This window comes from Lissotriton vulgaris, chromosome 10 (assembly GCF_964263255.1).
Source record: "Lissotriton vulgaris chromosome 10, aLisVul1.2, whole genome shotgun sequence".
In the NCBI taxonomy this organism is placed as follows: Eukaryota; Metazoa; Chordata; class Amphibia; order Caudata; family Salamandridae; genus Lissotriton; species Lissotriton vulgaris.
Window position 1 is genome coordinate 854,396,423 of NC_141698.1, and position 14,159 is coordinate 854,410,581.

Sequence of the window (14,159 nt, forward strand, 5' to 3'; positions counted from 1 at the left end):
AACTCTTTAATAATAATAATAATAATAATTTAATGACAGGGTTAATTAATTTCCAGGATTCACACAAACCTGCCACATCAGGACAAGTGATAGGTTAAGTATGGTAGATTAGCTATGCTTGGCATAATAGGTTTGCCTGTTAGGTATGGTAGGTGTGCAAGGCTCCTAAGGCTGGTGGTTATGTTTAGATATCGTTGTTTGGTATGATTTGTTATACGTGGTAATAGAAGTGTGGTAGGTAGGTAGGTAGCATAAGTATAGTATATATGTTATTTTATATATTGATAGGTAGGTAAGATATGATAGGTTTAGTATGGGAGGTTAGTATGAAAGATATGTATGGTAAGTATCTATGGTAGTTTGTGTATGGTGTGGTGGATAATACAGGTTAGGAAGCTTTTTCCCCTTAGAATCTTGGTTTAGAAATCATTGTAAATTTGAATTTAGAAGGAAACACTTTGATCCTTGGGAACCTTGTTTGGTACTTCCTCGCCTTAAGGACCCGTTCAACTCCACTGCAAAGTGGCTGTAGTGCCATATTGGTGCATTACAGCCATGCCACAGAATTCAGCTGGACCGACCACTTCATCGTCCACTTCACCATCACAGGGTCACCATGCATTGCCACCAGCTCCCTCAATTCCTCCTCCCACATCGGGAACAAATGGACACAGAGGCAATGTGTGGACGCCCTCAACACCCAGCCTGACCCCGCAACCAACCTGGAACAAGCCGTTCAGAACTTGACCACCTTGATCATCAACGACGCCCACCCAGTCACCCCCATCAAACAAGCCACTGGTACACACCAGAACTCAGGGCAATGAAATGCGGCTGCAAACAACTGGAAAAAGATGGCTCACCAGCAGAGATACCACAGACAGAGCCCCCTTCAAGTCAACCCTCCAAAAATATCACCACTAAGTCAAAGATGTGAAAAAAGAAGCTCTAGCAAATTGCATCAAAGCAAGCGCCAATCACACCAAGGAACTCCTCAGCATCGTCAGAGAGTTCTCCTGCCCTACGACCACAGAGAACACAATCCCTCCATCGCAGGAACTCTGTGAGGCTCTACCAGACCATTTTCAAAACAAGATATCCACCATCTACGAGAACTTTGAGCACCAGCCCACTGACCTCTACATTCTCGTCACCCCAATGGAAGCCTTTTACGATCAGGTACTCACTGCATGGGATCAGCTCACCATTTCAACACCATACACATCATGAACTCCGTTCACTCAGGAGCATGCAGAGACCCCTGCCTCACCACCTCTTCAACCTCAGAAGCAAGTATATTAGCCGCCAACATACTTTCATCCTCAACAGCATCCATCACCTCAGCCACCTTTCCCGACACTTGGAAACACACAGAGTCAGACCTTGCATCAAGAAGTGCTCCCTTTCCCCACCAAAGTCACCCAGCAGTTCACCAAACGCCTGGTGAGAAACAACCTGCTTGACACCTCCCAATCCGAATTCTGTTCTAACACAGCAGCAAGACTGCCCCGATCGCAGCCACAGACAACATCTGCACCCTACTCCACAGGGGAGAATCAGCAGTCCTTATCCTCCTTGACCTCTCTGCAGCGTGCAACACAGTATCCCACCACGAACTTATCAAGAGATACAACACATTGGGATCTAGGGAGACACCATCAGATGGATCACATCATTGCTCACAGGACGAAGGTGGAGAATCTGCCTCCCTCTCTTCACCTCAGAACCCCAAAGCACCATCTGCAGCATCCCTCAAGGTTCATCCCTCAGCCCCAACCTCTTCAACACCTACATGACACCTCTAGCCAACATCGTCAGAACCCACGACCTCAACATCATATCCTATGTCGACGACACCCAACTCATCCGTTCACTCTCATCAGACCCCTCCACAAAGACCGCCAACTTCCATGTAGAACATTGCCAACTGGATGAAGACCAACTGTCTATAGCTTAACACTGACAAGACTGAAGTGCTGATCTCTGGCAACAACACCTCTCCTTGGAACAACACCTGGTGGCTCACCAAACTTGGACCCACTACCACAGCGACATACCACGCTCACAACCTCAGAATCATCCTGACAGCAAACTCACTGTGAAGCAACAGATCAACGCAGTCTCTTCTGCCTGCTTTCACCCACTTCCCATGCTCCAAATGGCTCCACATCGGCACAAGGAAAACCATCACTCAAGCCCTAGTCACCAGCTGGACTACGTCAGTGCACTGTATGCAGAAACCACCACCGAACTCGTGCAGAGACTAGAGATGATACAGAACTCAGCGGCCAGACTCATCTTCAACCTGCCCAAATGGACCCACGTCACCCCACACCTCACACCTTCACAGGCTCCACTTCCAGGAAAGAAGCCAATTCAAGATATCGACACCCGTCTACAAAGTCCTCCATGGCCAAGGACCAGCATACATAATCCACCGCCTGAACTTCCACCAACCATCCAGAAAGCATTGCTCCACCTCCCTTGCCCAGACATCGCGTATCTGCCAAAGCCACAGCAGAGGCGTTCTTTCTCTTCCCTTGCTGCCAAGTCTTGGAACGGCCTTCCCCTCCAGCTCCAGACATCACCCTCACTGGTGGATTTCAGGAAGAGTCTCAAGACTGCTTTTTGACTCAGCTCTGCAACCCAGCGCCTGGATACCCTCACAGGTGACAAGTAGCACAATACAAATATAGATGATTGATTGATAAATCATATGAATACAATTAATATATTAAATACACTTGGTGTATAGAATATTTAAAAATCCATTCATGCAGGAGAAGAAAACAAATGATCTATTAATAAAATAGTGCGTATGTGCTTCTCCTTAATAATTTTTAAATGGTCCTTTTGCTGAACAGACTTCATTAGAAGAGTCAAGTTGTACCCTCAAAGACAAATGTTATGAAAAGAAATCAAATAAACTTTTATTCAGCATCATGCCATAAAAGCCACAGTTCATTCATGAAATTTACAGAGAAACGCATCAAATATATCAAAGTTTCCAATTTAAAAGTAAAATCTCTGTCTTATAAATGGAATAATAACCAATGGAAGAATACATAGAAGTTTATAAAATGGCTGGTGCCAAACCTATCAGAGATATATATTACTAATACATACATTTATTCAAACAATTATCTCTTCATAACGTTTCCGAATGGTTAAAGCTCATTTAAAAAAAATTAAAACAGCGTAGCAAATATCTAAAGTAGTAAAACTTTGCAACAGTTCTATTCCAAGATGGTAATTTCTGACTTTTGAGCTATGCCATACTAGGGCCAAAAAAACATTGATGGGGACCTTGATACAGAGGGCAAAACATATTAAAGTGCCAATGTCTTTGTTTAATAATGTTATTGCATCTACATGGGGGTAAATCACAGTACCAGCAGTTTTGCACCGGGAGAGCCACCTTAAAATTTACGATATTTAACTTGAAAAAGTTTAGCGAATGCCACTGAAATGAATTTTCTACCAAGCACAAGTAAGGCTCCAAACACCTGGTTGTTGACACCGGGCGTATTGCACAACTGTTTGTAAAGCAAGCGCGGCTTCTATTCTTATTTCCTTATATCACTCCAGGTACTGATTTTTAATAGACTCTTTATACTTTAAGTTGAAATCCTATGGATTTATAAATACTTCGACCATGAAAAAAAAACAGAAAATAAGTTGCCGTAAATGATGAACTTAAAGAGCATACCAAGCAAAATTATTGCATAATAGGTACTTTTGACAAAGGACCAGTATTTTCATTGCATATTTAAGAAAGCCTCCTAGCACATGCTTCTTTACTTCGTGTTTAAAAAAGTAGTAACTCCAACATGTTATAACAGCAAAGAAAAATTGATAACTGAATAGTACTGTCTTTATGACAAGCAAACTCATCCAAACAGAAGGGGCTTCCTTAGAAAAAAATAACAAGTAAAATATCATTCCAGTAAAGTAAGCACATGAAAGGTGACATACTGGCTCTGAATTGCAAGCTGCTTGCCATGTTGCACCTGCAATGTTAAAAAAAGCTAATCAATGCCCCATCACCAAAATCTGATAGGAACATAAATGGGACAATTTAACCATCCACTGAATGCCAGAACCTTGATGGACAGCCCATACAAGCAATGGCAAACCATTAGGAAAAAACATCTGAAAGTCAATAGATGAAGGGGGCTGTCCCAAAGCCAAGTCTCTTTCGGTACATCTTACTGCATTATTTGAAGAACTGATGGCACGAGTATTCTTGACAATTAGATCTGTATGAAGCCAAAAAACGAAACTAGGAACATGTCACTAGACTCTCTTTGGTATGCAAAAAATAACAAACAGGGCAGCGTGTGATATTAGTACACAAGCCTTAATAACTATGACCCATTTCAGGGCGCATGGCCCATCTCGGAGAACCTACATCACCTTAGTACACCAGCTGTTATGCCTAGAACCCATCTCAGCGAACATAACCTATCATATGGCATCCACATCATATTGGTATACCAATCTTGACCAACATGACCCATCTCACCGATCCCACATCATGTTAGCACACCAGCCTTGAAGAATGTGGCCCATTTCTATCCCTCCCATGAGATAATACTCCATCCCTCATAAACTGATCCATCTCAGGGCACCACAAACACATTAGCACAGAAATGTTTATGAACGTGACCCATCACAGAAAACTCACATACCATTAGTCCTTATAAGTATGACCATCTCTGACATTCGCATATGGTAGTACACCAGCCTTTATGAATATGACATCTCCGAGAACATGACATCTCAGGACACCTCCATCATTTCACCCAACCAATATTACCCATCTCAAGGCAGCCACACATTGAAAGCCCATCAGCTTCGAAGACGGTCACCCATCTTACCCCAACATGAGGTAATGCTCCCACCCTTATGCAAAAGGCACATTGCTGAGCACATGGCTTATGTTAGGGAACCCACATAAAGTAGTACGCCACTATTTACAAGTTACGCCCCACCCCGTGCACCCACCTTCTTGACACCAGCATTCACAAAAAATGACCCATGTTCAATATGCAAGAGCAAATCACTAACATCTGCTCAATCATTTATGACTATTGTTTTACAACCAGGGAGCAAATGCATAACTCATAAATAGTTGAACAGTTTCGGATGCACTATATGCTGAGCTGCAGCGCGTGGTTGCTTTCGAAATTACTTAACAACAGTGAAATCAATCCAGATCACCACATGCCCATGTTTCAACAGTGTCAAACAATGCTTTAAACAGAACTTTAGTACAGTAGATAGGATGCACCTCCATGGGATCTAGCCAACTGTACACTATTATCAGCCATTAAAGGATACATCACTCCACTCTAACCTTTGTGGCCGCCATCCAATATGACTCACATTTAAACACTTAAAATACACCAGCAATATGCCACACATAGACGTAAACCTACGAATTAAAGTGTATTCGTTTTTGTGAATCAGGCCCAATGTGTGTTTTTTAAAGTGGGTATATACAATGTGATGTTCTGGTTACACAGTTCTTTATTAAGAAGGGGTAAGTAAACACAGTATAAACTTTTCTTTTTTAAACTGAGGGTATACACAATGGAAGTTCTGAACACACTCTGCATTATTAAATTGGAGGTGTACCCAATGTAAATTTCTGAAACCATGTTGCTTAATGAATGTGCGCTATACACAATGTTAAGTTCTGAAATCAAGTTGTTTTTAAAGTGATTGGCATATACAAAGTACAGCTCTTAAAACGTTGTGCATAAAGACATTGGGTGCCCTCAAATTAGTGCAAATAATATTACGGCTATTCAGTCAGGACAATAACATGTTCCTCATGTTATTGACATAAAAATTACTGAACCATAACAATGTTACTTTCATAACACCCAAACTAATATTGTTCAATAGGTACAGTGCTCTGATAAAAAAAAGTGTCCACTACCTCGTGGTATTATTTCAGTGTTTGATTATCTGGTTCATACAAAATTGTTAGTTTGGGTTCAGAGAATCATTGTATACAGGATTTTTTAAAAACAATGAAACAGCTGACATGTTTCGCAGTCAAGCCCACTTTCTCAAGACGTTATTTGTTCATTTTTAAGAGATTATTGATGTGGTAAATCGCCGCTACTTTCTCCAAACGTTGCTGACATTGCCAAACAAACTTCTGTCCTGGGAAGCGACAATCTAAATAAATTCACACTATCACCTATTCCTACTTGGGGGGAGGGCATGCCTCCAAAGCAAATCCTCAGTAAAGGTTGTTCCTACATTACAGTTTAACGTCTGAGAGATGTCATATTATGTTTGTGGTATGTCTCTCTCTATAACACAAATCCATAAGGTAATTTACACCTCAATCATGTGATCCAAAAATTGGCAATTAATATGACCCATGCACGTGGTAAAACAGTTCTACCAAGTGCCAGGTAATTTTCAAGAGAACATTGTGTTTATGGAACAAGATTAGCTTGGATTTTAAGATTGTAACTACTTTATGGATCCGTAATTTCATGTGAATAAAATTAGGGTTTAGTAAGATGTTGTTTTCAGTTTTGAGTAAATAATAATATTTTCATGAATTATGTGTCACATAAATAGCTACATATAGATGTTTTTGAGGCACACTAGAATGATCGCTAGTGCGCATGTATGGGCGTCTTCTATAGCACTGGGTCATTGCGCGTCCTGAAACACCGGAATAATTTACCCCTTAAAGCGGGACATAAGAAACAGTCAGTTTTAAACGTGTGGAACTATACTGAAGTGCAGGTACACACAATGGTATGTCAGTTCTGAACAATTTTTGCTTTATTAAAGTGGGGAATATACAATGTTCAGCTCTGAACACATAGTACTTTATTAAAGTGGGGTATACATAATATTAAGTTTTAAACCAGTGGTGCTTAAAGTGCAAGTGAGCACATGTGAAGTTCTGAACATGCTGTCATTTCTTAAAGTCTGTGTTTCACAACATTAGATTCCATACATTGTATGCATTGTTAAAGTGGGGTATACACAATGTCCAGTTCTGAACAAGTGGTGCTTAATTGAAAGGGGATGTACACAATGTTAAGTTTTAACCAAGTGGAGACTTACTGAAGTGCATGTATGCACGTGATATTGTGAACATGCTGTAATTTCTTAAAGTCTGAGTGGGGACAACAATGTTAAGTTCTGTCAACATTGTGCTCTATTAAAGTGGGGTATGCGCAATGTTCAGTCCTTAGCAAGTGATGCTTTATTAAAAGTGGGTACACACCATTTTAAGTTCTGAAAAAGTGGCGCATTACTAAAGTGTGGGTATACACAATGTCAAGTTTTGAACAAGTGGTGCTTTGAAAAAATATTTTCTTAAAATATGGAGGCGCACAATGTTAAGTTCTGCACCCAGCGTGCTACATAGAGGCACAGTGTGAAGTTCGGAGCTCACGATGCGATGCTTTAATCGTATGCCCAGTGCTCATTTCTGAACATATGGTGCTTTATTAAAATTGTCATATGCTCTATATGAAGTGTTTCTCTATTTATGTGGAGTTGAGGTCCTCGAGGCTGCGGACTGATCAGCATTTCTTGGGCAGAATGACCGAGCCCAGACAGAAGGAGGCCAAAATTAGGGCTCTGAATGAGATACTCGCTCTCAAACGCCCTACGCTAGCGCAAGAACATATTTTACCAAAGGGGCCCATAGGTACTCTTGTGGGCATCCTCGTGAACCCTCCTAAAACACCCAGTGACATTTGCAGGCTTTAATATAGAAAACATAAAAATGCCAATACTGATCTTCAATTCTCTCATTTCTAACGGCGCATAGAATTGAAACAATGTCACCTTGAATCTGCTGTTTCAATATGATTTTCTCAAAATGTATTCAAAAGATCACGTTTTACTCAGGTGAAGAAAATGTGATCCATTTAAAATTTTGACAAACTACCTTGTCTAAACAAAACACGAATTCACTACCTTGATCCAAACCAACCTCTCTTTCAAACTCAATCACCATATCACATCCACCATTCCTCTCAACCATCCACTGTTTCCAATCCACACACATTCCAGCAAACCCACACCCAACACACCTTTCAGTATTTCATAGTTGTACACAACATATGAAGGCAACCCGAAAACAAAAGCCAAACAAGAAAAAATTCACAAATTACAAGAATTTCCAAATTTTACATTGCTTTATACACTTGTTTGTTGTTTGTACAGGGCTCAGCCTTACTGATTGGAGCCTAAACCCGACTTTGTTTTTTGGTCTTTAACACAGAGACTTCCTCAGAAACACGGTGGTTGCTCTGCCAACCAAGATTAAGCAGCGGCGATGTTTTTAAAGGCCACAATGAATGCAGTGAAGTAGTGGCCCTCTCTGTGGGGCAGGGGTTCTCAGAGCCAAGGAGCTGCGGACGGGCAGGCAGGTAGGAGAGGGCTGGAGCGCGCGTCTGGCTGCACCCAGCAGCAGGAGGCGGGCCCAAGGCCTTGCGGTTCCTGTCACCTGGGGCTGGCTGCGCCGCTGTGCAGCCCGGCCCGGCCCGACCGCATGTCCCGTTCTACATCCCGTGCGCTCCCAGTGCCCCGTTACCTGCTCTGCGGGGCCCCCTTGGACCCGGGTGTTGAGGGCGCCGTACTGGGTCTGGCTGTCGTCGGCCGTGCGGTACACCAGGCGCAGCGGGATCACATCCTCCCGATCCGAGAACCTGTCCGGGTCCCTCCTCCGCATCCCTGCCAGCAAGGCGTCTCCTGCAGGGAGGCAAAGCCGGGCGTTAGACCTCCATCAGGGGCAGTGGGAGATCCCCCCCAACCCCACCCCACCCCGCGCGAATGGGGCTACTAGGTCCAGCCTGGTTGCCGGGGGCCGCAGCTCATCTCCGCGTCTGCCCGAGCCGAGGATGCTGCTGCGCCTCCCCAGCATCCCAGCGCGTTGCCCAGGCATCCCTCTGCAAGAAACCCGCGCCGCTGGCAAGCACGGCTGCTGCAGCACCGTAAACTTACCTGCTTGGAGGTACTGGCAGCTGGAGTACACCAAGACCCCCAAAACACACAGCATCGTGATCCCGAGGCGTTGCGTCTGCATGGCTAGCCGTGCGCGCTGCTGGCGTGCAGCATCACCGAGGGCTCCACATGCCCCCGAAAAGGCGAGATTTCACGCTCCCGTGTGCCCAGTATCTCCCCCTAAACGTGCGCCTCCTCACTGCCGCCTCTGCTGCATTGTGTTCCACTGGTTTCCATTAGGATTCCTGTGCTTTTACTGCATTGGGTGGCTGGCTGGGGCTAAGTGAATTCAAGCGCCTCCCTTCTCATCCACATGCAGAACCACATCCTAGAATACATCAATATCTAGCTCCCTGCAGAATCGCCCTACATGCCGAGAGACGGAAAGTGGAAGGCGCGTGGTGTGATGGGAAATGAAGTCGTGCAGCCACCTGCCTCAATTAGCCTATTAGCACTTTGCAATAATAATATTAAAGCGAGCATTGTCAATGGCACTAGGGCTCGCATTAGGGAGAGTTAGCGCTATTGGCGTTGTAAATGACAATGTCTTTTACCCATGTGCTTTGGTTTGAAGTGGATGTATGGGAGCTGTGGTGGAATTGTGTGGTGTGGAATGGGTTTGTGTAGTGGAATTATGTGGCGTGGTGGATAGATAGGGGTGAGGGCAGCACAGAATATATAGGAAGACAGAGAGGTGAATGAACTCCAGACAGAGGAGCATACAGTGTGTGTGAGAGAGAAAGAAAGGGAGAGCAGGCAACGGACGCATAAAGAGGGAGCAGAAGACACCCCAAGTAGAGGAGAAGAGCGTGGGATTGAGGGACAGAAACCTTGAAAAGGCACAGGAAAGAAAATGTGCTCAAAGACCTGAAGTCAAACACATGAGAGCGGTGGGAAGAGTGCGTGACAGAGCAAGGTAGAGGAGTGAGAGCAGTGTCGCGGGGGCAGTGTCGTGGGGTGGTGAGGCGGTGCGGGGGAAGGGCAGGGTGGGGGGTAGTGAAGTCCATCATACGACGGACAGGAGAAAGGTAAGTAATTAACCCCTTCGCTGCGGGGGTTATTACCCCGCAACGCTGGGGGAGAGGGGGGCGTGCACTGCGCCCGCATGCTCATGACGAGCTGAGCTCGTCATGAGCTACAGTGCTCCTGTGCTCATGACGAGCTCAGCTCGTCACAGGTGCATTGGCTCCGTGGAACGTTCAGCACAGTGGGGGAATTCTCCTCGCACCTGAGCGTTCCACGGGCCATGACGAGCTGAGCTCGTCATGAGCATCGGAGCGCCGTGGCTCATGACGAGCTCAGCTCAGCTCGTCATGAGCGTCGAAGGCGTTAAATTAAAAAAACTATTTACCTTGCGCTCGCTGCATCGCCAACTCGGCGGTGCAGCAAGTGCAAGGTAAATAGTTTTATTGATTTAATTACTTACCTTACACTCCTGTCCGTCATTTGTTGAACTCCATTCCCCCCCTACCCTGCCCCTCCCCCGAGTCACAGCACTCCCTCAGCGAGCCGCCACTAAGTGAGAGAGAATAAGAGAGAGCGAGAGAAGGATTGGGTTCTCTTCTCTTTGAAACCTTATTAACTTCAAAGTAAGGCAGGTGTTCAGAGAGGCAATGAACACTCACCAGCTGACGGTGGGCACAGAGGATGGGCACCAGACAGAAGAAAAAAAGTATGGAAAGGGGTAGAAAAATAAGATACGGATAAGGAAAGGAGTGGAGGACAAAAAATATGGCACTAGTGAGTGTAGACATCACAGAAAAAAAATTAACAAGGCATCACATGTCAAGAGTTGTGAGGCATGCCATGAGTGTTTGGTGGTGGGTTTTGGTCAGTGTTATAGTCTAGTGAGACCAAATCTGTTGAACTCAGAGCTGTAACACAGCATCTCGACCAAGCCTCAGTGCTCCTGCGTTCACTACAGGTGTCAGCTGCTGCTGAGCACAACTAGGAGAAGCTCAGCATGCTGGTCTCTCCCAAGCGTATCCACAGGATAACCGTCTTATATCAACTAAATAAAATATATTAGTGGAAGGAAGAGGGAACACATAGAGCAAGAATTGTATTCAATGTTCAAAATTTTTTTACTGCAACAAAAGTAGGGAGACAAATACAAACAAAGTAAAGCAAAAGGTCATTCCATCATCTCCTTTTTCGTTGCTTTGTCACCAATTCACAACCATTTTTTATTAATTAATTTAGGTTGTGTCTTTGAATATTTGGAGTTGATGTTCCTAGTTATGAACTGTAGTGAAAATTTGATTGACCTCTGTTCATGACCTTTTGCTTTACTTTGTTTGTATTTGTCTCCCTACTTTTGTTGCAGTAAAAAAATTTTGAACATTGAATACAATTCTTGCTCTATGTGTTCCCTCTTCCTTCCACTAATATATTTTATTTAGTTGATATAAGACGGTTATCCTGTGGATACACTAGAGTGTGTTACATATGTACAACTCATGATTTAACTTAAATCTTTTCTAAATAAGTCCCTTGTAGCACCCCTTGACTGAAACTACTTTGTGCCCAAGCCTACAAGGGTTTATTGGGTTTCCCCTGCCTTCAACAGGTCTCTCCCAAGCAGCAACAGAAAGGGGCATGTTTGGGGGATGGGTGGATTTTATCAGTGACGAAAAGGAAGAACTACAAGAAGGATTTGGAAAGACAGTGACTCAACATACAGCAAACCGAGGATGTGCAGGAAGCAGCAACTATTGGAAACAAGTGAGCCCAGCAATGAAGAGTAACACAAAGGATCAGGTCAAGAAGTTGTGAAGGCCAGCACACCCTGTGGACTGTTTGCTGATCTGCACCTCCAGGGTAAGAGTGCTAGAGTCAAGAAGAAGGTTCAAGATCTATCACACTCGCTAACGGATAACCTCATGCAAGAGGTCAGTGCTAATATCACTCAGATCACTGCAAAATCCCTAGCATCTTGCCCAGAATTTAATGGTGGTAACGAATCGGTGCTTCGCTTCCGTCACGTCATGTGAATCCCTCATCCCGAGAGACCACACACAAAGACTTTGCTGAGCTCTTGGTGTGCTGTGGAAGAAAGGACCTAGAGGACCCTTCAGCACATGTCCTGTCAGACACCTCTTTTGAATACAGTTCTGTGCAGCTATTACCGGATCAAAGCACAAGGCAACAAATTGAGTCTACATATGAAGAGGACATGCTGAAGGCTAACGAAAAGACCTTGTCCCGGTCAGGCAATAACAAGGAGCACATAGGGTATTTCCACAAAATGATTCATGATTAACCTACGAGCTACCCCTCCATCAAAATAAATCAGGAGGAAGATGGCATGTTTGAGGGCTATACCAAGCACCCAAACTTCAGGCCAGGGGAGAAAAACAGGAGCCTGGCTAGAATGAAAAGTGCAAGATCTGATCAAGATTCACTTACCAATATACTGGGCTGATTTGATTAAAGAGCCATTTAACGCAGATCAGAAATGTCTGTGGGAATTTGGGAATTCGTGTGACCTCATTCTCCTCCCTTGCAGCAGCCTGTTCGAGGCATGTAGATAAAAGAAGTGCTATTGTTGTCAAGGTCTTTCTCATGTGCTGCTGCACGTGAATCACTTTTCCATGAGACGTTCGACTACCTGTGGATGCTCATGGGCTCCATATTGGCATGTGCGTTTAGAAGCAATGGTAGTGTAAACATTATTACTGTAATCTGACTGAGAAAAATTCACAGCCGTCATGTGAAGTAATGTCTTCAGACCATCCACCTCCATTCCCCAAAGGCCAGTGATGATGGAAAAGAGATGTGGGAGCCAGTGGCAGCAGACAATGAGGCGTTGAGCCTCATTGCTGATGTAACCAGTGCAAAAGACACACAAAATGGTGAACAGAATGCAGAAAAATATTCACCACCAGTCAAGAGATCTGGGTTAAATCCATCATTCCTTTAATCACCATGCCACCCCAGTTTAGACCCAGCCCTATGCAAATCAATCTTTACCCTGCTCCTCATAGGGAACAGTTCAGCCAGAATTGCTAAGCCAGGTAATCCCTCCTTCAGAAACTAGCATCCTGGGACCGGTTTAGTGGTATTACCCAGCGCACTTACGGTGAAAAAGCAAAAGAAACATCAACGATAGACGGAATGTGGAACAAATCAAACATTCACCCCCATTCAAAAGATCTGGGTTAAATCCATTGTTCTTTTGCTCACCATGTCACCCAAGTTTAGACCCAGCGATCTGCAAATCAGTCTTTACCCTGCTCCTTATGGGAACAGTCCAGCCCGAACTGCCAATCCAGATCTCTTCATCAGTCTGATAAGCTATCTGAGAGGAAGGTAGACCGAAAGAGGAGGGGTTGCTAGCCTGACTCCACGGATGAAGGTTTTGAATGAAGTGATCGACAGCAGCAAGAACTCAATCTGCCGCCCCATTGCTGCTTTCAGCAGAAGGGTCAAGAACCACACCTAGGGGAGATTTACTAAGATTTTATGCTGTGATTGCGTTTGAGTTTAAAAATATTTCTAGAGCGCGCGTACACCAGGCGGTTTCTTGGCGCTATGTAATACTACTACTCAAGGGACAGAAAGACTGAGGGACAGGGAGGATTAAGAAGGGAAAGCTTGGGTAAAAAGGAAGGTTTTGAGATCTTTGTGAAAAGTGGGGTACTCGGAGCAGGATCTCAGATGAAATGGGAGAGAGTTCCAAAAGGCCGGGCTGTGGTAGAAAATTTGGAGCCTCCCCATTTTTTTCGTTTGAAGCGAGGGACAGTGAGGAGTTGGTGAGTAGCAGAGCGCAATTCTCTAGACGGGGTGTAATCGTGAATAGCCGTGCTAATGAAAGACGGGGCAGAACCAGACCGGGCTTTGAAGATGATGCAGCCCAACTTAAATAGGGCACGTTGCCGGACAGGGAGCCAGTGTAAGGATTTGAGAAGGGGTGTGACATGTTGAGATTTGGGTAGATTAAATACCAGACGAGACGCCTGGTTTTGGGCCAACTGGAGGCGCCTCACGAGGTACGCTGGCATGCCATGATAGAGGGCATTGCCGTAGTCCAAGCGGGACGTCACCATGGCCAAAAGTATTAGTTTGAGGGCGGATGGGGAAAAGAACCGGGAGACTTTGCGGATTGTCCGGAGGGAGAGGAAAGCTGAGGAAACAACCGCACTAACTTGGGAGTGGAGGGA

General features: G+C 44.6%; 1 protein-coding gene across 2 annotated transcripts in view; it reads right to left on the minus strand.

Moving 5' to 3' along the window:
• Nucleotides 1-9,254, minus strand: part of ADAM22 (ADAM metallopeptidase domain 22) — a 1,128,810-nt gene extending 1,119,556 nt beyond the window's left edge. For both annotated transcript variants that reach the window (XM_086941795.1, XM_086941794.1), the window contains exons 1-2: nt 8,998-9,254; nt 8,588-8,745 (exon numbers count right to left, since the gene is read on the minus strand). In XM_086941795.1, the coding sequence (XP_086797921.1) occupies nt 8,588-8,745; nt 8,998-9,079 (240 nt within the window). In that variant the 5' untranslated portion in view covers nt 9,080-9,254. The remainder of the gene's footprint in view (nt 1-8,587; nt 8,746-8,997) is intronic.
• Between the last annotated feature and the right edge of the window lie 4,905 nt (nt 9,255-14,159).